This window comes from Carassius auratus, chromosome 4 (genome assembly GCF_003368295.1).
Source record: "Carassius auratus strain Wakin chromosome 4, ASM336829v1, whole genome shotgun sequence".
Taxonomy (NCBI): Eukaryota; Metazoa; Chordata; class Actinopteri; order Cypriniformes; family Cyprinidae; genus Carassius; species Carassius auratus.
The window spans coordinates 14,746,532-14,771,493 of record NC_039246.1 but is presented as its reverse complement, the minus strand read 5'-3'; the positions used below and the strand labels follow the sequence as shown (position 1 = coordinate 14,771,493).

The window sequence follows — 24,962 nt, the reverse complement described above, 5'->3', positions numbered from 1 at the left end:
GCACAGAAGAGGGGAGATCTGGTAGCGTAGCTGGAACAGAGAGGAGAGGGGCACGGGAAAGGGTTCTACACTCAGGAATGTGTCATCTAAGGAGTCTCAAAGAACAACGGATTTTGCTGTGAACATGCATATCTTTGTACTTATGATATATTGTATATCATTATGTATAAACGTCCTTTAATATTGTGTGTGTGTGTGTGTGTATATATATTAATATATATATATATATATATATATATATCATATATATATATATATATGATAACTAAAAATTGATAGCCTGAATTCACTGTAAGTCGCTTAATGCATAAATTTAAATTTAATTGTATATATATATATATATATATATATATATATATATATATATATATATATATATATATATATGCACACACCCATAAATACATACATATGTACATACATATCTTAAACTTGAATTACTGAAATTTACTTATTAATAAATGTTTTTAAATATTATTGTTAGTATTACTATTATAAAAATGTATATAATATGCATATAATATTGATTTATAATTTGTAATTATAGATTACTACTACTTCATATACAATCTTGGTAGAAAAAAAATATTATAAATAAATATGAATTAATTGTATTATTATTATTATTACTTTTATTATTATTTTAGAAAAAAATAGCTTTTAATATTTACTCAATCTTGACGTGCCTTGGAATGCGCTCTGGATGACTATTTGTTCAAACATTTGAGCTTGTGTTCTGCAAGTTTGCTCACAAAATGCAGTTTCTTCTCTCCAGCTCCTGAATGATGCATCCTTGAGTAATGCCTTCCAGTGACGTCATCTAGCTCGTGTTATTATAATCTTATTTCTGCTATCTCTCCTGAGGAATGCAACGCCCTTCATTTTTCAGAAATTTCTTGCCAATTAATGGTCTTAAAATCTCGTGCACTGAAGAAGAGTACATTCCATTGTCTGAGTTCTGGTCTATAAAACAGCCACATTGAGGAAGATTAATACTGATGGAATGGAAAACTGGATGGAAAAATGTCACTATCCATGCCGATAACTCCTCGGGGAGTGAATGTTTTCGCACAGTTCAGAGACTTAAGGCATAAACAAAATAACATGACAGAAGCTGGTTTCTGAGGATGGAGGACAAGGGGTGCATGTTGCACACACGCATTGAGTTCACGCTTTATGCTTTTGGTTTGTATTGCTACCATGTAGGGCACAACAGGAAAATATTTCTTGCATACTGATGTTGCCTTAAATCACTGGTGGTTTTACCCATAATTTTTCTTTCAGTCTTGTTGCCATTCTTGTGTGCAGGGTTCCATAGACACACTTTAAAAGATGCATCAGGAACTTCTTAGCTTTATGAGAAATACATTTTTATGTTCCATTAAATGTTCCAGCTGTAATATATACAGGAGAGTGCTGGGTTATGTTAATTGCGAGGGAAAAAGTAAGCAGCTAAATGCAGCCTCTTCCTAATTGAGGCCCTCATGTTGTGATTGATATTTAGCAAAGCCTGATGTTTTTAATACCTCAGACTGGTGTTCAGTAGATGGCCTGGATGCAGAAACAAGCTTTAAAGGATAAGTACACCCAAAATGTAATTATGTGCTGCTCTATGGAAATTAAAGCTAATTGGATCTGTCTAAAAAGCACATTTAAAACCACAAAAGTAGTCTGAAGGACTTGTGTGTTGTATTCCAAGTCTTATGAAGCCATACAAAAGCTTAATGTGACGATAAGTACAGAACAAGTTCCCCTTGTCTGTATCTCTCTCTCAAAAAAAAAAAAAAAACCCCGAATGCATTAGGGTTAAAGATAAAATGGGGTTTTCAAGCATGAAAACAATAAAAATGTAATACAGCTTTACATTTGAATATGTACTTTTTGTAATTTTATTAAATTATAAAATGTTATAAATAAAATAATATTATAAAATTAAATTTGGGGTTGTTCATGCAACAAGCAGTTATTATATGACTTCAGAAGACTTGCAATGCAACGCACAGGTTGTATGTACTGCTTTTATTATAATTTTATATTTTTGCAGTTATAGCTTGACTGATCCAGTCCCCATTCACTTACATAGAAAATAGCAGTTTCTTCAGAAATTCTCCTTTTGTGTTCCAGAGAAGAAAGCCAAATGGGTTTTGAATGATGATGAGATAAATTTCCTTGCAACAATTTGTCAGTTGTCAACATATAATGTAATGTACATGATCGCTTTTATAAAATGGTATCGTGCATGACATCACACTGAGCTCATCAGATCCAAACCCGGACGAATGAACGCTTAAACACTTAAGCGCTGGCAGGCGTCTTCTCACATGCTTTGGTGATCCAAACAGGTCATGAAAAACGTTACGTGTCATGATAAGGATGCTAAATGCATTTGGCTTCATTTATTCTGCATCACACTCAGCGTAGACAGTGAAGCACTCATCAAAAGCTCACTGAGATGCATTCTGCTTTGAGGTATTTTCTGTCACGGCCATCTCCGTGGCTAGATATTTGGACAAGAATCTTTTTTCCACTCTGGTCTCTCGCAGTTATGTAAGAAGAGACATAGCTAAAAACTAAAACCGCTCAATCTTGGAGAAAAATGCTGGGAGGGAAAAGCTTTTTTCAGTTTTTTTCCTCAGCAAGCCAAGGATAGTGTAGAAGAGGGATTAAAAGTGGTTTGGGACAGCTAGTATGCTAGGTATGTTTTGTTGTGTGATGCTACTCAGACGTCACATAGCGCTATCATTCAGAGTGCAGATAGAAGTCCCTTCATTCTCTCTCTGTGGTCAGCGAGTTTGAGCATGAGGCTCTATCTGTCTACACAGCATGTGAAACCCTTGGGTTTTTCTTTTTTTGTGCATGTTGCTTACTGGAAAGAGAGCTTTTTTCCTACCATATTTGGTCATGTGGAGCCAAGCCAATAGGCAGCAGACGTTTGATGCCGTACAAGCATCTCAATTTGGCCTTTTTCCTCTTGCTCTTGCTCTTTTTTTTTTTTTCTTTTTTTTTTGAGGAGCTTGCATGCCGACACTGGCTGATAGTGGTGCGATCTTTGGACGTGCATGAGAGGACCATTTAAAATCAGCATTTTAAAATGCATAACATGAAAGCGTCTCTGCACCTGAAATGCATTTTCAGAAGCACAGCTGCTGTTGTGCAGAAATAAATGGCCCTTGGTTTAATTAGTTAATGCCTATGAAAATTGCCCATTCAGAAGCGGAAAGAGAAACATTTTTCCAACATCCTGAACCCATGTGCTCGTTTTTCTCATGTTCAATTCTCTGTGATGGAAAAAAGAAAGTGTACATTTAAGGTGAAAGATTTGGCAAACTAAATTATTTTACATATGCAAATATACATATATTTCTAAAAATATAATAATGAATTATTTGTATATATTAAATATATGATAATACATTATTTCAGTAATAAATAAAATGCTGTATTTATAAGTAAGAAATTATTATTTTAAACAATATAAGAATTTTTATAGAATTTTAAAAGACAGTTTTTTTATTAGGTATATTAATAATAGTCATCATAATCATATAAATACTGTGTGTGTATATATATATATATATATATATATATATATATATATATATATATATATATGTATATATGTGTGTGTGTGTGTGTGTGTGTGTATATATATATATATATATACACACACAGTATTTATATATAATTATTATTTGTGGGTGAATTTTAAAAGATAATTTTTTTTGTTGTTGTTATTTATGCAAGTAATGTATATTATTACTATTATTAATCATTACTATTTGAACCTAAGTCCAGCAAAAACTGTAAACATTTTGAAATATGTTTACTATATAAAATAACTGTTTTCTATTTGAATATATTTTAAAATGTAAATTATTCCTTTTGGTTTCATAGCTGAATTTCAGATCATACATCAAAGATTACATTGTTTACTTTTTACAACTATTGACATTTACTCTGTATCCCAGAGCCTGTAATGGAATAGCATTGTGGGTAATTGAGCAGTTTAAATGTATTTGGTGTTTGCGTAGGTAGAGATTCACAGGACATGCAGACGTGTCGGGGAATGCGATCCATTGTCTGGGAATGCAGGAATCTCCTTTTCCAACCTCAAGTGGAAATTCAATGACTGAGGCCTATTTTTGCCCATGCTTGAATTTTTTATCCCCTCCTTCCCATTTTTAAAACCTAAGAGATAATGTACAGTCAGCGAGTCATTATCGCAAAATAAACCCTGATGTGGTGATCAGGTTCCAGACACAAAACCAAAGTGCCTTGCATTACCCTGAAAGGGTTTATTTAGCAATTAATGACTCGCTGACTGTACACTTATCCTGTATGTATAATATTTTACCAGATGCTATCCAAAGCAATTCACTTTTCATTTAAGATAAATAGTTTTTTTTTTTTTTTTAAATCAAGCTCATGCATGAATTACCTGGAAATAGAAACCATAACATGCTTGCAGCATTATGCAAAGGCAAAGCTTTTGCATTATTGATGCAAGTGAAGAAATATTCTTAGAGATTCATCATGAGCAACTAATTCAGTGTCCAAGCCTAGGTTAGGTAGGTAGCGTAACCAACTTTTCTTCTCCTCTTTTCCCACTGACGGCCATGAAAAGCAGTTGCTACTCTTCCTGCCAAAATCTTTACTGGATTTATAGCGGCACATCCTGCTCTTTTTCTCTCTCAGTCTATGTCTCTCTTACTCTCTCTTTCTTCTGTTTCTTCTTTAAGGCCCTAGGGTCATAAATGTGCTAATGCATCAGAGAGTCAAAAACCGAGCTTTTGGTTATGTGGAACAGGTCTTCAATAAGCCAAACATCGCCAAAGAGATCAAACCAGCATTTGTGCATAATACAGCTCATTTTCCATCAAGATTACTATTGATATTGTAGGACTAGAGCCTTTTTTTACAAGTAGGAAATTTCAGAAAGATTTTGAAAAATATATGTGCTTGTGGTTGATTTTTCATACTTAAAGGGGGGGGTGAAATGCTATTTCATGCATACTGAGTTTTTTACACTGTTAAAGAGTTGGATTCCCATGCTAAACATGGACAAAGTTTCAAAAATTAAGTTGTATGTTTGAAGGAGTATTTTTGTTCCAAAAATACCTCTTCCGGTTTGTCACAAGTTTCAGAAAGTTTTTTTCGAGTATGGCTCTGTGTGACGTTAGATGGAGCGGAATTTCCTTATATGGGTCCTGAGGGCACGTCTGCCAGAAGAGCGCGTGCTCCCTTAAGCATAACAGACGTTCACTGATCAGAGCGAGAGCGTCGCGAATTGTCACAAAAGAAGTGTGTTTTTTGTTGCCAGGGCAAGACAACCCTGCACAGATTACCAAAAAAAAAAACAGCATTAAGAGACCAGTGGATGGAGTTTATTTTTACAGAGCATCAACAGATTTGTGCAAGTGTTTTTGTTTGTTCCCTGCATTTCGAAGATGCTTGTTTTACAAACAAGGCCCAGTTTGACGCCGGATTTGCACATCGTTTATTTCTTAAGGATGATGCAATCCCAACGAAAAAGGGTCACGATCGTGTGTTGGAAACGCATGCGGTGAGTAAAACTGCTTCAAATATCTCTGTGTTGTTAACTTAGCTATCTATCGGCGCGTAAGCACATCAAGTAAACAACATGCGATGTTGTCATCAAACTGCACTTTCCACATGTACAGCTTAAAAAAAATAAATAAAAAAAAAGACGACATAAAGTGGAACTTAGTCATTTTTCAAAACCGCTAAGCAAATATATACAGTTTCAGTACATACCACATAGAGACGTCGTTGCTGATGCTGCTCTTGTTAAATTTCAGCCTCTGGATCTAATTCTGGATCATAAATATACGCTGAATCTGACTGTTAGCCATGGTTTTGGATGTTTTTTTCCTCACGGTAATGTCACAGCTTCCAAACGCTCTCAACGCAAAAGCTTATGCTCGCTCGTGATTCTTTAGCTCCGCCCACACGTCACGCCTCCAGGCACTCGTGTTTTTCCGGGAAAAATCGGTACAGACTATCTTTCTCTTATGAATATTATAAAACTAAAGACTTTTTGGAGTTATGAAGGATGCAGTACTACTCTATAGGTACTCAAGATTAACAGGATATTGAGTGAAAACGAGCATTTCACCCCCCCTTTAAAATCACCATATAGAGAGTTGCTTGAATGAATGGCTTCATCAGTGTGTAAATCTACAGTATACCAGGGATAATTTCAATTTACAGCATTCTGAAGTTGGTTTTGCTCAACCCAAATTGTGTACTGAAATTTGCCACTAGTTAAAACTTACAGTACATTTGTAAGCATGTAACTAAGGGACATTTTATATTGTGACTAACTTGTAATCTAAGTTTGGTGGTTAATTATTGTTTGAAAATGCTGTTGAATGTATATAAAAAATTATATACACTTATAAGACCCCCTCAATCTGACTTCTTTAGCCTAGCTTTAATTAGGGAGGCCATACTCTTAAATCCCCCATAATTTGCTCTCTATGTCCAATCTGGATTTGATTTATAAATAAATGTTCCATTATTTAAAAAAGGTATGTATATGAAATTTCAACAGTTAAAGGCAAACAAACATTTGTATCAAATATTAATGATAATGCTTAATGATATTCAGTATAGTACAGTACAGTATATATTTTTTTTTTTTGGGGTTTGCTGTTGATGATGTAAATACAAAAAGTCTAGAAACTGCACCACACCATCTTTTTCCCCTCTAAAATCTCTGAAGCACAGCATGTCGTCTGACCTTCAGCACATGGACACAGCTGTTAATTGGGGTTGTTGGTCCATCACATAGTGTTGTGATATTGTACATGAACCAGACCTGGACTCCTGCCGTCGCTGTCCTGACACTGTCCTGAGATCTGCGGTCGTGTGCCGCCCAATCAATCAGCTGGCTTTATGGGACAGCTCCGGCTGGCCTCCAGTCACTTTTATTGGTGCTCTCAATTTCCTGCGCATCTCACCGAGCACACGCTCCCATAGTTCAGCACTAGGTCTGTAGGATTGTCATCACAAATGCAGATGGACAGTTAGAGGAGTAGTGTGGATTTCATTCTCCTGGCTCGGGTTCGAGACCCTTCTTGATCTCTTTATTTCTCCTGGTTTGTTGAGTGAACACAGAGGATTGAAGGGGAATTAGATTCTCTGTCCTCTTGACTCAGTGACTGGGATGTTTGAATTTCTAAAGATGTGAATTTATTTGATTTTTAAGGGCATGAAGGATTATTGAAGGTTAAATTCAACTTAAAATTCCCAATGCAGTTAATTTACCACAGGCAGCAGGGTTTCTGTGAGTCTTGCCACAAATTAAGGCCTTAAAGAGGTCTTAAATTCATAAAGCCGTGGCATTAGTATTTTTGTCTTGTTTTTCAAAACAATTATCTAAACATCCTTAAATCAAGGTGTGTTTACTGAAGATTAGTTCTGCACAATTATTAGATAATTATGGATGCCACAATTACGTAATTGTTTAGTTTAAGTATAACATTATAATTAATAACATTCATATTTTTACTTTTTCATAATTTAAAGAAGAAACCAATCCGATGTATATAAAAATACAGCATGCAGTTCCATCAAACAATGGTATAAACATTCAGTGTAAATTATGTTAATCATAATTAATAATCGCAATTACAGTTTCAAGGGAATAGCCCTACTGGAGATGCAAAATGAAGATATCAAGTCTTTTTTTCTGGAAACTGAACAAACTGAAGTGAGTATATGCAGTAGGGAAATTTAGGGGAAAATGCTTTTCTTTTAAAATAATTTGATTTTGAGCCCTCACTTCATTTTGATTCACTTCCTATCTTTTGCCATTTTGGTTCAAAATGTATTTTGAATATTTAGAAATTTGCACTGGACAACACAAAAACACTGATGAAGAAACTTCACTTTCTTGCAGTGTGATCAGAAGGTACAGTTAAACTTATTCCCATATTATAGATAAGATTTTATTTTATTTTTTTGCACAAATTAAAAAGTAATGGAAATCTGTTGAAAGTTGTATTTTTAAACTGTGTCTAATGACACTCTTTCTGCTATCTTGACATTCACTTTTGGAAACCATATTGACATATTGTGATCCCTTTGATGTACTTTTTTTTTAATTAACTAATAACTATCATCTGACTATCACAATCATCTTGATAGACTTTACAGATCTAATGATACATCAAATGGTAAATACACTTCATATGATCATCAATTAAAACTAAGGTAATTCACAGTATTCATTTAAAAAACATCTGTGTTGGTTCAATTTAAAATCTTGTTCAAATGATGTGTTTTAATACTGTTTGTGTGGAAATCAGCTAAAACATTTCCAGGAATACAATCGGATTAATAAAGTTTTTTTTAGTATAGTATAAAAGGTTCTGATTGAAGTTGTAGAGCATCTGTCAGTGAATCCAGGTCGAAATGCTGACTGTGCATATCTGGCATACCTGCAGTGTCTTTAATGAGGTGTGTGTGTCTGAGGCTCTGATAGGCCGCTGACGCTGCAGATTTCTGGGATACCTGGCTGCAGAAGCACGACTTTCCCACTTTTTTAAAGCCTGAGAACATTTCCACTGTGATTTCTTCTGCCTTAACATTACATTTTGCTAGAAATGTTGATGCAATGCAAATTGAGTCATAATTCATGTTACGGCATGTAAAGTTTTTCTTTGCATCACAATCCAAAAATTGCATTTTCTCACACATTTCACTTGGAAACAAATTACATTACAGAATGGGTTATGAAAGCCATGTTGATGTTGAAATGAATTTGGAATTGTCCCATGTGTTTGTTTACTTTGGCTGCATGGTATAAACATTGTGAACTAAAAGTGCAGTCAGTAGAAGTGCACTTCATGACATTTTGATGGTTACACATAGATTTACTTTACTTCTTCCTGTAGGGAAAAGGCCATTTTATCTGGTACTTAATACCACGTTGTTTCATGGTGAAATATACACCATATTACAGTAAAATGCTTTTTAATGCAACATGTCTGCGCAGTTCCTCCATTTGTTAAATTCTTGGCCAGAGAAGACAGTCTGAATCGTCCTCCTACACCAGACTCCCGCTGCGGCCGCGGAGAGTGTTAGCATAAACTCTGATAGCGAAGCCAGTCTATGTTAATGGACCTATATTGAGAGACATGCAAATAAGGGCGATGGTTTATGTTGGCAACGCTCCGCTTTCTTCTTGAGCAGTAAATTTAGTCTCTCTCAAGTTGTCCAGAGTGGCTGAGGTCCAAAAGACGGTGGGTGGTAGATCCAAACATTTAGTTATTTAATCCTTCTGGCAGCTAGGTTGTGGATCACATCAGCTTTGGCTCTGGTTATAAAGAACACTCTTTACCTCAACATTTATCTCAGCGAACTACGAGCATCTTGCTAATGGTAGATTGTTCAGGTTAAGTGTGTTGACGTTAATGAGTTTGTAATTATTTTTTATTGCAAAGCGGGTACAAGGAATTGCCTGCGGTCAGAGGTGGGTTACATTTCAGACTGTGAAAACTGGTACGTTACACAAAACATTAATGATTCACCAGCACACATTATTCCATTTAATATAGTTTAGTGTTGTATATTATATAAGTAATAATATTTATAACATTAAAGGGGTCATATGATGCCATTTTAAGCTCTCCACGCCCTCTTAAAATGCCTCGTTTAAACACGCCCCCACATGTCTACGTCACGATGTGGGAAAATTTGCATAACGCCACCCAAATGTTCACGCCAGGAAAGAAGGCATAACTTTGTTCCAGAACAGTTTAACCCAAAGCATTAGATGTGTGCAAAATATTTTATAGAGGACTGTTTCCTGAACTCACAGTGCTGGCCGTTCTGACTCACTGTCTGTAAGTACGTTTACATATGTAAAGGATTTGCCACTGATGATTCAAACATTGGTTTTGAGTCGGTAAAGTAGAGCTTGTTGTTTGTCGTTTATCTGATCATAAATGCAGACATGGTTTTATGTTTACGTGGTGCGATGCAATGCAACACGTAAAAAGACAGTATAAGCCATTATAATCAGTAATTATGTACCCACTGGATGCAACAAATGGCTCATTTGTAATGGGTTTTATTGTTTTTGTCTTGTCTCGCCGTGGTCTGACCGGGACACGCATCACAGTATGGCAAGGGGCATAACATTTCCGTCACACACTTGAGGCATTAAGCCAATCACAACACACTGGATAGCTGGCCAGTCAGTGCAACCAATATAATATATCTGTTTTATTAAAAAAAAAACTGAAGTAAAATGGGTTACATGCATGTGTTTCATGTTGCCATCTTAAATTTCAAGCACCACTTGAGCAAAATCTCATGTAAAATAGACTACAATTTTCGATCTGTCATCATTTTTAGTTTTTTTCATCAGCTGCTCCCTTTTCCCTATAGAATTTAAAGTGAGCCAACTCTGAATCGTTCATGTGGTTTGGCACAGGCGTCCGTGTGTACATTCACGACCTAGAGAACATCACAGACAGAGGCTCTAAGACTGCATTCCCATGGGTCATTGCAGTGATGAGGTTTGATGAAGGGTTAAGCACCGTACTTACGAGGAACATAGTAATTTAGCAGGTAAATGTGTTATTACAGCCAATACAGCGCGTGCTCTCTAAACAGGAGGCGTCTCCCTGCTCGCCGGGGGGAGCCAGACCCCCGTTATGAAACACCGAAGAGGGAAAAAGTGCAGCGATGTGAATCTAGGCACACGGGTGGTCCATGAGAGGAAGAGACAAATCCATTTCTACATTCTTTCTCAGAAGACAAGGCCTTATTGTCAGATACCACTTCAGCGTGCGGCGCTCGCACACACCAGCACAGCAACACATACACAACCTGAATTTTCAATCATAAATGTAGCATGTGAGGTCAGCGCTGATTCAATTTGAGTTGATCGTACACCGTTGTGACAGTTTTATTGAGCTGAGTCAGTGCTGTTTGCTCTTGGGCTCCGATATGAAGAGCAGCCATGCTCCTGCAAACAGAAGATCCAGCTAAAGATAGACCACATTCCTGCGGTTTGTGAATGCGGGCGCAGCGGTTCTGCCTGATAAGGAAGATTGGCTCGATCTCGCGCTCACCGTTTCTCGCTCACATTCCTTGCGTCCCCTCTCCCGCTGCTGTTTTTGTTTTTGTCCGTTTCTCTCTCTGTCTCTCAGAGTTATGTGAATATGGAGGAGGGGTTTAGGAGGAGAAGTGTTTCCTGTTCTCTTGTATCTGAGACCCTCTTTCTCTCTCCATTCTTGCACACTTTGTGTGTTAGGGAACCAACAAAAAAGTGACATTGTTAACTTGTTCAGTAGCGGGACAGTAGCTAAGCTGTGTGTTGGTTTTCCCAACCACAAGCCACTTTTTCCCACAAGAAAAATGCAAAACTGTTGGTTTTGTCACATAGTGGAACCAAGTTAGCTGAGGAAATGTCATTGTGTTGTTCAAGTAGCATTTCAGCTGTTTCAATCATGTAAATGAAGTGATATTTTATTATACATATTATTTATTTTTTTATGTGTGTAATCATGTTTTTGCATTTAGTGTACATTTATCTGTTGTAGTTTGATGCTGTCACCTTAATATTCCCAATTGATTGATTGATTTTATTTTATTTATAGATGAATTATAGCATTTTGATTAGAATAAAAAATCTAAATCCATTTATCTATTAGAGTTTTGTTAACATGATTTAGAATTTTTATATATTTAATATTTTTTGTTTGTTTTGACCTTATTTAATTCAAATAAAATATAGAAGAATATGTCAGCTCTATGGCATCACTGCAAAAAACCTTGTTTTGGAACCTATATTTCTAAGAGTGTATTTATTTTCTGTAATACTTGCCCTTTTACTTTGCTTTAATGTAGCTAGATGTATTTAACTACAGTCTCCCAAAATGTTGTTTTACACATTTTCTGCAAGCGAATTCTAGCCAAACAGCAACAGTTGCATGATCACAAAAGAGAAGGAGGGAACGAGCAAAAAAAAATATATATATATATAGCAATGGAATCGAATGGGCAATAATTGGGAGTCAGGAAGGGAAAGAGGGAGAGAGAGGGACGGTGTCTGAACAGGATAGAGAGAGAGAGCGAGAGAGAGAGAGAGAGAGAGAAAGGAAAAGGGGGAGAGAGGGAGGAGGCAGACCCATCGGCCGTGATTGAGAGTTGCACCATAATGGGAGGGAGAGAAACAGAGGAAAGTAGGGAGGGTGAAAAAATGGGAAAGGAAGAGGCCGGCTTTGGCCCTTTCTGGTAGCTCCAGCTGCAACGAGAGAAAGAAAGTGTCTGAAATACTCTTTGTGCTGGAGCGCTATTGAGACCAGAGAACGAATTTCTGCTATGTTTTGAAAGCTAAAAGGTTCCAGAGGTTATCATCACTGAAGTGAAGGTAGGCTGGACTGGAAATGGCCCGTCTGAAGCATCACAGCGCTGAGATTAATGACAACAGCTCTGTATCTCCTGGGTGGGCTCGGTTCCTCCGCAGTATATTTAGTCAGAGTCTTTCTGCTTGACTGAGTGGACATCCTGTGCTTACATCCTTTCCTCACCCATTCTTTCTCCCTCTATCTTTTTTTTCTTTCTTCATTCTTCTCCCTCGCTCCCCCACAATTTCCATTTTAAGTGGTATTATGAAAACAAACTTGTGATCTGTTTGATGTCGGGCTGAGAAAAGATCGACTGTAAATGTCTTGCATATGGGAATGCCTGATTTTTGTGTAAAGGTTAACCAAATACTCGCAGCAGCTGTGGAATCCAGACCACATTCAGTAACGGAGGGGATTGTGTGAGTTTCTATAAGGTTCATGCGTGAGACTAAAGGACACACATGTTCTGTTGTTTTCCAGGGTCACGCTCTCAGGATTGAAGCATGGATGATGATTTCGAGCGGCGCAGGGAACTCAGGAGACAGAAGCGGGAGGAGATGCGTCTGGAAGCTGAGAGGTAACTTGGGCGTCTTTCTTGCAAACTCTTCAGCCGTTTTGCACCGTAAACCTAGGGCTGTTAATGGGGTGAGATCATCAGATTCATTGTTCACAGCTTGCAAATTGTCCGTTACTGTTTGGCCAAATAAGTCTTTGTGCAATAGTGCAATATTTAAACATGCTTTTTGATGTTTTTTCCACATTTCTACTTCTATTTTTTTTTTTTTTACATCAGATGTTATTAAAGAAGGCAGTTGTGAATCATCATATACTTACTTACCCTTAGTTCGTTCCTATATGATTTTCTTACACAAAATAACAAGGATGTTGACTTTTTTTCTATGTTCTGCAAGCAAACAGTGACCAAGAGGGGAAAAAAAACTACGTAAAAGTGGCCAGTTTAGCAATATTCACTGTGTTCAGGGTACATGAACTTGAAGTTTTTTTGCATGGATTATCTTTTTTATCTTCTGCAGTTCTTCAGTTTGATATCAGTTTTGGCATCATGAGATCAGATCAGATTAGGTTACCTTTAATATAATGACATCTGAATGAGTAATGGTGGGAGGGAAGATTTTCAGTTTATAACCAGTGTTGGGGAAAGTTGCTTTTAAAAATGTCTTCCAAAACTAATTGTTACTTAGGGAAAGTAATGCATTACATTACTTTTGCATTACTTTTTGTTACCTGAACTGGGTTTGCTTATTAGGTTTTTTAATAACAAATAACCCAAAAGTTATATTATTGGCAACTGTAAAGGCCATTTTACACCAAAAATGAAGTTAATATGCCTCTGCATGAAGAAAGTGTATCTGTACCTCACTCATGATTTCTTTCAACATGGGACGGGAGAGGTGTCAGTGAATAAATGAGAAAACTAAACTTTTTTTGAAAAATATTTTAAAGTAATGTTTAACAGTTTACAGTCATTTAAGATTCATAAATATGACCTGTTTCCAGCATTCTTAAATCCTAACTTTTTAACTTTTGTCCAATTAGCTTCCTATCCATCTAAAGAGATAATGAATGGTTCTCTTTGTGGATAAATAAGAAGAAAAATTTGCCTGCTGTTTTTTGAGTCAGAAGTGAAAACAGAAATGGCTGTTTTAATGTTTTTGCGGTCTGAAGCTTGCACTTCCAGCTCGTTTTTCTTTTTCTCTGATGATGGAGTCTGCTATTAAAGCAGAAAACTGGTGTTAACATAACAAATGTTAAATGTCAGTGGACTGGCACATTCGCGAGCCTCTTGACCATTTAAGGCAAAGTGACACTCCCATAACCACTGGAGGCACTGACCCAAAAAGCCATTTTGCATCAGCGCTAGATTATCTCAGAGCACTATGTAGTTCTGCAAACACAGACAACAGCTGTTTCTTGGACATGTATGCCGCTGTCAAAAAGAATTATAGGCAATGGCTAACGAACATGCAAAATTAGATTATTATCATTCCAGCAGAGCGTAGGATGGCATGAATCAGCTTTTAAATCGACGTCTTTCAGCAACAATTATTTCTGTTGCCATTGGCTTGGATGTTAGACCAGAGTTACATGTTGTACAGTTCGTTTTGAGTGTCAGCTTCCCGTCTGCAGCGAACTTCCTGTTCCTCCAACCATGTTACCATGAATGCTTTTCTTTTTCATGATTTAAGATTTATGGGATATTTTTCACCTAATCTTAAGGCGGAAGCTCAAAGACGATGACGCACAGATTAGGGGCTATTATATTTTACAGCATAGCATAAAACGAATGCTTTTTTTGGCTGTATGTTATAAACCTCTGAAAGGCTAGAATTGTGTTTTCTATGCCAAGTATTACATTTGGCAGAAAGCTATCAATGCAACCCGTTCAGCTGTGTGACACAATGTGATCTTGTGTTTATGTTCTTGTGGAGTCATTTCAATTTGGCCCGCTCTTCTTCGCCTCCTTGAGTTAGTGATAAAAGATGAAATCGCTCTATTAAATGGCTGGAATTATGCAAAGATGCTGTAACGATCAATATTTACTCTTTGCCTGTAATTGAACTAGTCAAAGCCATGTGTTGTCTTGTTGGCCCTGTTCATTTTGGCCATCATCGCAATGCACGGCGGACACAAAATTCAGTTTTCGGTGTACATATGATAAGCGCTGTCACTGTGCCAAATGGCTCTGCATTAGAAATGTTTACTGGCAGAGATTTGCAAGGCTCTCCATCTTTAGACTGTCTTCTGTGCAAGCCGTGGGACAGCGGGCAGGCAGATGTTGGCTCGGCATTCACGCGGAAAAAACAACGAGAGTCCGATAACTTTAATGCACGCAGGAGCAGCTTGGCATCCGAGTCCAGCTGCATTTCTATCAGGCGATGATGGCTTGATGTGCACCAGTCCTTTTCATCTGGAAGACTTGCCAACGTTTCAACTGCTGAAAATGACGAGCGTGTGAGAGAGACGGAGGCTGTGTGCTCTGACTTTTGTCTGTATGTGTTACTGTAACTTGGTGACAATCTAAAATGTGCTACTCTTTTACTTTACATACAATGCTAAGTCTCAAACAACTTTACAACTGACCACAGCACTGTTGCAGTTCTGGAGAAAAAAAGTCAGAAATGTGAGATGTAAAGTCAAAATGTATACTTTTTTTCTCACAATTCTAAGCTTAAATCTCAGATCTTTTTTTAGATTTAAGTTTATCAAGTTTATATTGCAAGTTTATATCCTACAATTCTGGATTATATCTCACAGTTGGCAGGAAAAAAGTCAGAATTGTGAGATATAGACTCATAATTGTGAGAAAAAAAGTCTTAAGTCTTAAGCCTGTGGCAGAAACAGGCTTCCATATCATTCCCATAGACAAAACATGCTGTTTGGAAACATGTTTAAAAGTTACTGCAAGAAATAGCATTTCAGAGGAACAAATAGTTTGCAAAATCATAAATGTATATTGATGTATCTCCAACACTTTTAACCCAATGAGCTCCATCCTATTTTGTTAGTCTAAAGAGATAACAAGTAATCACCTTATTGCTTTTATAGCCTTAATGTAAAAAATCAAAGGAACGGCACATTTGTGAGCCATTTGACCATTTAAGGCAAAGTTTGCAGTGAAACATTCGATCATTTAGTAGCAAGATATCCTCTACTATGAATTCTGCTTTGTAATAGATATCAAATAACTGATACTTATTACTTTTGAATGGACATAAATTCTGCACACCCCAAATTTCTGCTGATTTCTTTGATGTCTGTTTTGCAAAGACTGCTGTCCCAATATTTGAATTAAGAGCCTTTTTGCTGAATGCTGGTGTATTGTGGTATCACCCATTTCCAATTTATCTGGCCAAAAACATCATCCATAAAGAATGAAATGCGAGTATTCATTTGCATTGAAGGTCAAACGAGCCCTTCCTGTTTAAGTGGGCGGCTCACGGCTGGAATAGGCCACAAAGTGAATGAGACTTTGCCGATAGTCAAACATCTGGCTCTTTGAGACTATAATGACTAGATCATAGATCAGGTCTGCTTTGTGTTTAGTGAATAGCTGGTCAGAGCCGCTTCTGAGATGACTGGCACTGTTGAAGGGTCAGAGGGTTCATGCTGTTTTTAAAGTACTATGTATACACGCACACACACATACACACTTCTGTGTGACTGCAGAGATTTTTCCCAAGACAGGTTGATGCATTCCAGCTCCAGTCGGGACACTGATATTCCGCATACACACACAGGAATGTTTTGACGGCTGGCTCCGTGTCCCCGTTCACCATGCTGACGGAATGTTCTGACTAATGATTACCAAAACCTGCCATTCCTGTCCAGTCCTCTGAATCTATTATAGCATCAGCTGCAAAATAAATTCATGTTTCCATCCATGCTGAGAATTTAGTTTATGCTGGAAAAATTGGAATATTGCATTTTAAGCAATTTGGGACTGAAGTAGCGTTTCCAGCTGCATTGTTTAAAATAACATTCGTCACTTTTGAAGAAATTGCCGGAGAAATGGAAATGCCAGTGATTTTTTATTTTATTTTTCATTTTATGCACATTTTGACTGTCCAGAAACAACAAAATGTAAATAAAATAATAATTTAAAAAAGCATCAATTAATAAGAATACCTTGTATAGTTTGCTGTCAATAAGACTTCATATGCATGAAAGAATTCAGCAAAAATTGGATTATGGTTTCCACAAAATATTAAGTAGCCGTTTTCAACATTTATAATAATAAGAAATGTTTTTCAGCAGCTAATCAGCATGTTAAAATGATTTCTGATGGCTCATGACACATGAAAGACTGGAGTAATGATGCTGAAAATTCACCTTTACATCACAGGAATAAGGTTTACATTTTAGAGTATATTAAAATAGAAAACTTGTTCTTTTTTGAGCAGTTTTAGCTGCTTCTGTGCAGTTTTCTCTGGAGTGGAGACCATCTTGGCGCCACACATCTGTGCTGTTCTCATGAGAGGCCAGGAAGAGCTCAGGAAATAACACCCATCCTCAACGAATGGCCCATTCCAAACACACTCTCTCCGGCTGGTAGAGGAAAGGCCCGCTTGAGGGTATACATGTGTTCGAGGGATGCTGTTACAGAAAGCTACGAGGTTACAGGGCAGAAGTGAGAGCAAGTGATCCTCTGATGTGGTCAAATACGGAATGGATGGATCCGTGGCGTTGGAGGCAAGTGTTGGGTCAGTAGGTGAAGGAAAAAAGAGAAGGCCGAGCGTGGGAATAGAACAGTTATTTGGCAGGGTCCATATATTTCTCTCTCCCAACCCCTGTGGAGTGTCTGTGATTGCTCTCCAGAGCCTTTGCCCTGTGCGCAATGTTTGCTCTGACATTTCTGAGATGTTTGGACCACAAGAAAATACTTGTCAGCTGGATACGTCCGTCGCCTGATTGTGCTCTGCATGTTGTGAGAGAAAATTAGCTGCAAAATTAACTGCATATCAATTTCATTTCCCACACTGCTTCCAACACTGAATCCAATAAAACATGACACACTCCGTGTAGCTCTCACTGCACGCGCTATAAAATAATTAATTCTACATGGCTGAAAGATGTGGTTCATATGGAAAGCATGTTCGCCTGATGTCTTGGTTTACATCCCATATGGCTACAGGTACCAGAGACATGCCAGAACAGAGTTACAGCAGTTCCCTCAAAACACTGCAGAGACCCTACCAAAAGTTATTGCAGCATGTTTTTTCTGATTTATTTTTGTGGTTATGGAACAGGGAAGCATTGTGCAGTCTGTGCAAGATAGGCGGTGTTCCCTGGAGGGATATCAGATCAGAGAGTCCAGACACGATGCGCTGGAAGGTTAAAGCAGATTTGAAGGCATTCTCTGCTGTTTTGAATGCTCCCTCTGGATTGTATTCATTTTTAGATTGAGAGAAATCACTTTGAATTAAAAGTTTGATGTGTTGTTAAAACATACTGTAACCTTGATCTAAAACCTGGTCCAAAACGATTTAGTTTTTTGAGTTTGTCCATAAATCCTTGGATTCCCCTTGTCAGAAAGCAACAAACTGTTATTATTCCGTTCATATGATGGCATTGAAGTGTTTTTTTTTTTGTTTTTTTTTTGGAAAATGATCATGAGAAGCTGTTTTAAGTGGACCTCACAGGAACAAAGTGAACAGTTTGATATGGTTTATACTTCAGTATAAATGTGCTTGAGTTTGGCTGATTGGTTTGTTAACACAAGGACAAAGGGAGAGAGGACAAGAACAAGAAAGAAAGAAAGAAAGAACAACAGATCCGGCAGGAATCCAGCTCTCTATATGATTTCACTCTCCCCAAGGTTTTCCATGGGCGTTAGCGGAGCGCCACATTCAGTTCTGTACACATTCCTGATCACAGCACACACCGAGGAAGGGCTTTTTGTCCAGATTAAGTCTTTCGCTCCAAAATTAAAAGGAAAAAATATATATATATAATTTGCTTTAAAAAAAATAATACATTTATTCAGTAAGGACTCAGTAAATGCATTTATTATGTAACAAAAGATTTTTATAAACACTGTTCTTTTGTTTGTGAAAGAATTAGGGGAAAAATGTAACACTGTTACATACCAAATACAAAAACATTTATTTTGTGCTAAGTATACTACAAATACATTTACATATCCATGTGCTTAATAAAAATACCCTGCCATTATACTGTTACTAAACTGGTGTAGTTAAAGTCTGCAAAATTAAAACAACAGATTTTGTGCACTTTAATTGTACGGAAGTAGTGCTGAGGTCCAAGTAAAGATATCCCTAAATATATTTGACAGCGCTAAATTGGACTATGCTAAAATATGTTTCCTTTAAAGACTCGTATTACAGAGATCATACAATATTAATAGTTATATTAATATCAATAGTGATATAACAACTGTTGCAGTCAAACAAATTTTGTTTGCATACAGTAATATATGTGTATGTTCTGTATATATTATGTATATATAAATACACACATACAGTATATATTTAAAAAATATTTACAAGTCTATATTTATATATTCATAAAATGTATATATAAATATATTTACTATATAAACATAACTTATTTTTCTAAATATATTCATGTGTGTGTGTGTGTGTGTGTGTGTGTGTATTTATAAATACAAAATAAATATACACAGCACACAAACATATATTATGTAAACAAAACTTTTATTCTGGATGTGATTAATCATTTGACAGCACTAATTAAAACATGTTTTAGGCTTAATATGAAGAAATGTGTATTTTGCAATAAAGACTCCAAAGAAAGTTTAAGTGTATGTAAGTAATGATTCTGAAAATTCAGCTTTGCATCACAGAAATAAATTATATTAAAAAAATATTAAAACAGAAAACAAGTTATTTAAAATTGTAATAATATTTGACATTATATTTTTACTGTATTTTTGATCAAATAAATGCAGCCTTGGTTATATCAATGGCATTTAAAATTTAAAGTCCCAAGTGTTTGCAGTGTAACCTACAAAAAATTTGAAGTGGTTGAGAATTTGAGATAAAACATCAGCAGGAGACTTGAGAAGGAAGTGAAGAAAACTTGTCAGAGAGTTGTGAAAACTTTATTTAGGTTGCACGAAAGTCCCCTGGCTATGCCGAACGCCACACTGCCGTCAGGATCCTCTCATCCGCTGCCAAAGCTAAAACACACACACACACACACACAAACGGCTGACAGCCAGTGAAAGTTCATCCTCAACAGCAACAACAGCAGCAGCTGTGACTGTGTATGCCAAGGTGACACAAGGCCTAACTCTTATCGTCTCTTACCAGTATAACATCTAACTGTCTCTATGTAGGATGGCGTATCGCCGAAGTGAGGAGGATGAGGAGGAGGCCGCTCGTGAGCGCAGACGAAGAGCGAGACAGGAGAGAATGCGCAGTAAGGACAGCGAGGATGTGGCCTACCAACCCGAGACCCCGGAGCTCAACAACAGCCACAGGTAAAACACAGACACTTCTGGAGTATTACATGACAGGAATACTGTGGTTTTCTCTGGTGCTTTTGTGGGCAGCACTGATAAATAACTTCCTGTAACAGGTCAGCACTGCGGAAGCCGTGACATGTTCAGACACTAAGGCTTTGTGCAGTGAATGGACACAGATGATGGTCAGACAAGACCAGATTGTTCTCGATGTGTGAGCAGACATAGCTCCGACTATTGTCCGTAGTGCTGATGCAGGGTAAACGTTTGCCAAGCTGTGCGGTCAGACTACATTAACCTACAGTGGCAGGCATATGACAGTCCACGTTGCTCATGCAGATCTAGAAAGAAAAAGGGAGTGCAGATCCACTTTAAATCATAATTTCACATGTCCAAGTTTGCTGATGTGATGTTTGATGATACTTTGGATAAGAAAGGAATTTACATTCTTTAGGGTTGTAATGTTGTGTAATGACCAAATATCCATCGATTTATTTGGCCCTGCTGGTAATATTATAGCTACTTAAGTGTGGTTATATGCAATTTTGGCATCTTATATTTTACACACCACTGTTGAAAAACAAGGTTTGTGAGATTTATTTTATGTCATAGTCTTATGCCCCCCAGGGCTGCATTTATTTGATCAAAAATACAGTAAAAACAGTAATACTGTGAAATATTATTACGATTTAAAATAACTGTTTTATATTTGAATCTAAATATATTTTTGCCTCTCAAGAAACATTTAATATTATTAGTATTATTATAAATGTTGAAAATAGTTATGCTGCTTAATATTTTTGTGAAATCCATGAAACCTTTTTTTATTCATTTATTTAAAATAGAAAACTGTTGTATGAATGCAAAAGTATTTACTGTTACTATAGATCAATTGAATGCATCCTTGCTGAATACAAATAATAATTTCCGACCCCGATAGTGTGTTGACACATTAAGAAATATTTATACATTATTTCAAAATATAAATAACTTTGTGGCCTGCTACAGTAAAACAGATGTTTTGTCATTTTGCACATTATCATCAAATAAAAATGTTGACAGTTTTCTAATTCATGTGTTAGTTTTTCTAATATGTGTCTAATATGTGTTATTTATTTTAAAATCGACTAAACTTAATAAGTAACAAAATGTTATCTAAATATACAGAAGATTTAACTATAAACTACAACACAAAAAATACTGTACAAAATGAATGTAAGTGGCCAATATTTTGAGATTATTAGCATCAGCATAAGATTAATTTCAACCACTTAAGCATAATCATATATATATTTACAATATTTAAATATATGTACATATTTGTCAGGTGTGTCCGAGTGGTGGTTAGCTAATATCAGTCAAGTACTGGTCATATGTGCAATAATTTAATTTGTAATGATTTTGTCATCTTTTCTTCTTATGCTAATTCTTCATAGCGTGATGGTGACAGAGAGTGTATCCACCTCAGTGGTGACCTCCAGTGGGATGGGAGAGGGGGACGATGAGGAGCAGGCCCTGCTGGAGCGCCTGGCCAAGAGAGAGGAGCGCAGGCAGAGGAGGATGATGGAGGCGCTGGACAGACAGGAGGAGCTAGAGAGCAGCCAGACCTCCCGCCACAGCCTGGAGGAGAGCAGCGGAGGCCTGCGCCGCGGCCGGAGCTACGAGCCAGAGGAGGAGCACAACAGCAAGGAGGAGGTGAAACAGGTGGAAGAGGAAGAGGAGGAGGAGGAGGAGGTGCTGGTGGAGGAAAAGCCTCGGAGGTCTTATCTGAGAGAACAGGTGTGTATTTCTTTCCCTTTTATGGTTTGTTAGACCTCAACACCATGCTTTGTTTATGGCATTTCAACTTTATTCACCTGTAGGAATCCGTTGAGGAAATATCTAAAATACCTGAGGAGGTATGATGATGAGTGTTTATCTTTTTTTTCTCTCTCATTTAACACAACAAAGCATGTGACTGCAGTTCCATTCATAGGACAAAAATGAGCGAGACGCAGTGCCGTCTTCTGAAGTACATGAGGTGCTTGTAAATGAAGACGTTGATGATTCGGAGACGGAAAATGGCACCGCAGAGGGTGCACAGGAGGAAAAGAGTGAGATTGAGGGATTGACAGAGAATGGAGTGGATGAAATGAGAGAGACAGAAAACTTTGAGAAAGATGAGGTTTCAGAAAATAACGAGTCTTTGGTAAGAGTTGAGTTGCATTTGAAGGACTGCATAAGGAGGATGCTTTAGATTTTGGGAGAGAAATTAACAGAAAAGATCATTCGCAAAGACCTCATGAAATTAGAAGTTGAGTTTTGTGACATTTAGTGCGTGTGCCTGTATTTTGACCCCTCTAATGGTTCACTCTTTAAAAAGAAGGGTTAATTTTTTGGAATTTTTAGTTGCATAAAGAATTGTCATGCAATAATAGAACCAATTTTTTTTCTCAGTGTGAAGAACATTTAAAAAAATCTACAAAATAAATAAAATAACAATGTTCATTATAAAGAAACTTTTGTGGAGTTGAAAGGTTCCATGGATGTTCAAGGTTCTTCATGGAACCATTAGTACAAATAAAGAACTTGCACAAAAGTTGCACAGAAGGTTCTTTATAGTGGAAAAAGGTTTTTTAGATTATTTAGATGTTCTTTACAGTAAGAAAAAAAAAAGTTTTTACTTTTTTAAGAACTGTTCATTGAAAGTTTCTTTTGGGAACACAAAAAGTTCTTCTGGGACATCACTGCAAAAAAACACTCCATTGAAACGTTATTTTTTCCAATGTGTCTGTATATATGTATGTATATATATATATATATATATATATATATATATATATATATATATATATATATATATATAAAAACAAAAAGTGGCAACACTAGCATTTTGAGTGCCCATCATGTTCTCATGACATCATAAAGGTCAGGTTCAAAGATTTCCGCCTCAGTTTCCAAGTTGAAAGACCAGTGCCTTTTTTCACTGGGTATTTTAGAACTTTCCAAGTTGAATGGAATGTAGCATTTCTATCTACGGACAATATTGATTTTGTTCTCACAGGCATGGATGTTTTTGGCCAATAAAAATCATACCTAATACAGTATGCCTCCAGTAGCAAATAGCAAATCATGCTCTGAAAATAAAGATTATTGGCTATTGAATATAAAAAGGCAAACCTTACAACTTCCTGTTTCAGTTGGAAATATGCCAAACACAAAAAAAGAAAACTGCATTCATCAAGCCATTTCATGGGGTCTTTAACAGTTTGGTATACACCAGTCATTATGAGTCTTTTAAAATGTTACTCCCCAAAATCCTAAATCACTCCAGGCACTGGTTTGAGCACAGTGTGTCGTGTTCACATTAAAACAGCGCTGGTTTAAAACCTGATCAGTGTAATCAATAGTCAGCGGTTGCACACTGTGTGTTCACTGCTTGCTGCATGTCTTTTGGGAATTGATGGGAAGTGTGTGTGTGAAAGCATCACCATCATTTATCCAGCAAGTGAAAACAGCACCCACATTTTGTTCTTCCAAAACTCTTCCACACACACACGTGCGAGTCGCATACACACATCACTCAGTTCTGATTGTGTGTGCAGATGGAAGAGGAAGATGTGTTGAGGAAGAATAAACAGCCCAATGGAGGAGTGTGCGAGGACAGCACTCCCAAACACAAGAAAGCTGAGAGGACTTTCAGGTCAGTGCTCATATAAACAATTAATGATTGTGTTAGGATGGTCCAGGCTTTCTTTTTCCAAACAATTTAGAGTTCCCAGAATTCCACATTTGGCAGCCTGTGATCTGTAAATCACAGCATGAAATTGATGAAATAATTTTTAATTTTATTGTATTATTTATTTGACTTTTTTTGCAGCAGCAGATTGAACACATAAATAAAAATTCTCCACATTTAATATTAATATTTAATATTTAAAACATAATACATATTTACATGTGTATTAAATTTATTTACATATGTAACATAGTTCTCTGTGTAATATATCCACTCTTATTTGTTTCCTTTTTTTCTTTGAAGAAATATACAGCGCTCGCAAGACCCAATATGCATTTTTCCTGCAACAATTACTAACAATCACATTTATATATATATATATATATATATATATATATATATATATATATATATATATATATATATATATATATATATATATATATAGTGCCGTCAAACGATTTATCCGTCATTGCGATGAATCATATTCAAAATAAAGTTTTGGTTTACATAATATATGTATGTGTGCTGTGTCTATTTATTGTGTATATATAAATACACACACATGCATGTACAGTGTATATTTCAGAAAAAAACATGTCATGTTTGTATATTAAATATATTTATTTGTAATATTAATTATATGAATATAAATATAGACATGTAAATACATACTGTAGGTGTGTGTTAATAAACACATAATTAATAAGCACATGCATATATTAAGCAAACAAAAATGTTTATTTTGGATACGATTAATCGCGATTAATCATTTGGCGGCACTAATAAATAAATATCTTTGATATGATCCCCGTGGTCACATCTAAATATTTATCTGATGTTTGTTATCTAAGGGCAGGAAGTTGTTAAAAGCACTTAAAAACACCGTCGA

General features: G+C 36.5%; 1 protein-coding gene across 5 annotated transcripts in view; it reads left to right on the top strand.

The window, feature by feature from the left end:
* LOC113060151 (non-muscle caldesmon-like) overlaps positions 1-24,962 on the top strand; it is a 46,138-nt gene that overhangs the window by 8,768 nt on the left and 12,408 nt on the right. For 2 of the 5 annotated variants that reach the window (XR_003278200.1, XM_026229022.1), the window contains exons 2-7: positions 12,867-12,963; positions 20,227-20,370; positions 21,789-22,131; positions 22,215-22,250; positions 22,328-22,540; positions 23,937-24,034. Coding sequence is in view for 4 of the 5 variants with exons in the window: in XM_026229022.1 (XP_026084807.1) it covers positions 12,890-12,963; positions 20,227-20,370; positions 21,789-22,131; positions 22,215-22,250; positions 22,328-22,540; positions 23,937-24,034 (908 nt within the window). In the remaining variant the exon portion in view is untranslated. Of the gene's footprint in view, positions 1-12,248; positions 12,410-12,866; positions 12,964-20,226; positions 20,371-21,788; positions 22,132-22,214; positions 22,251-22,327; positions 22,541-23,936; positions 24,035-24,962 lie in introns of those variants that run through there. The other 3 variants (XM_026229031.1, XM_026229044.1, XM_026229051.1) reach the window with 3 other exon arrangements.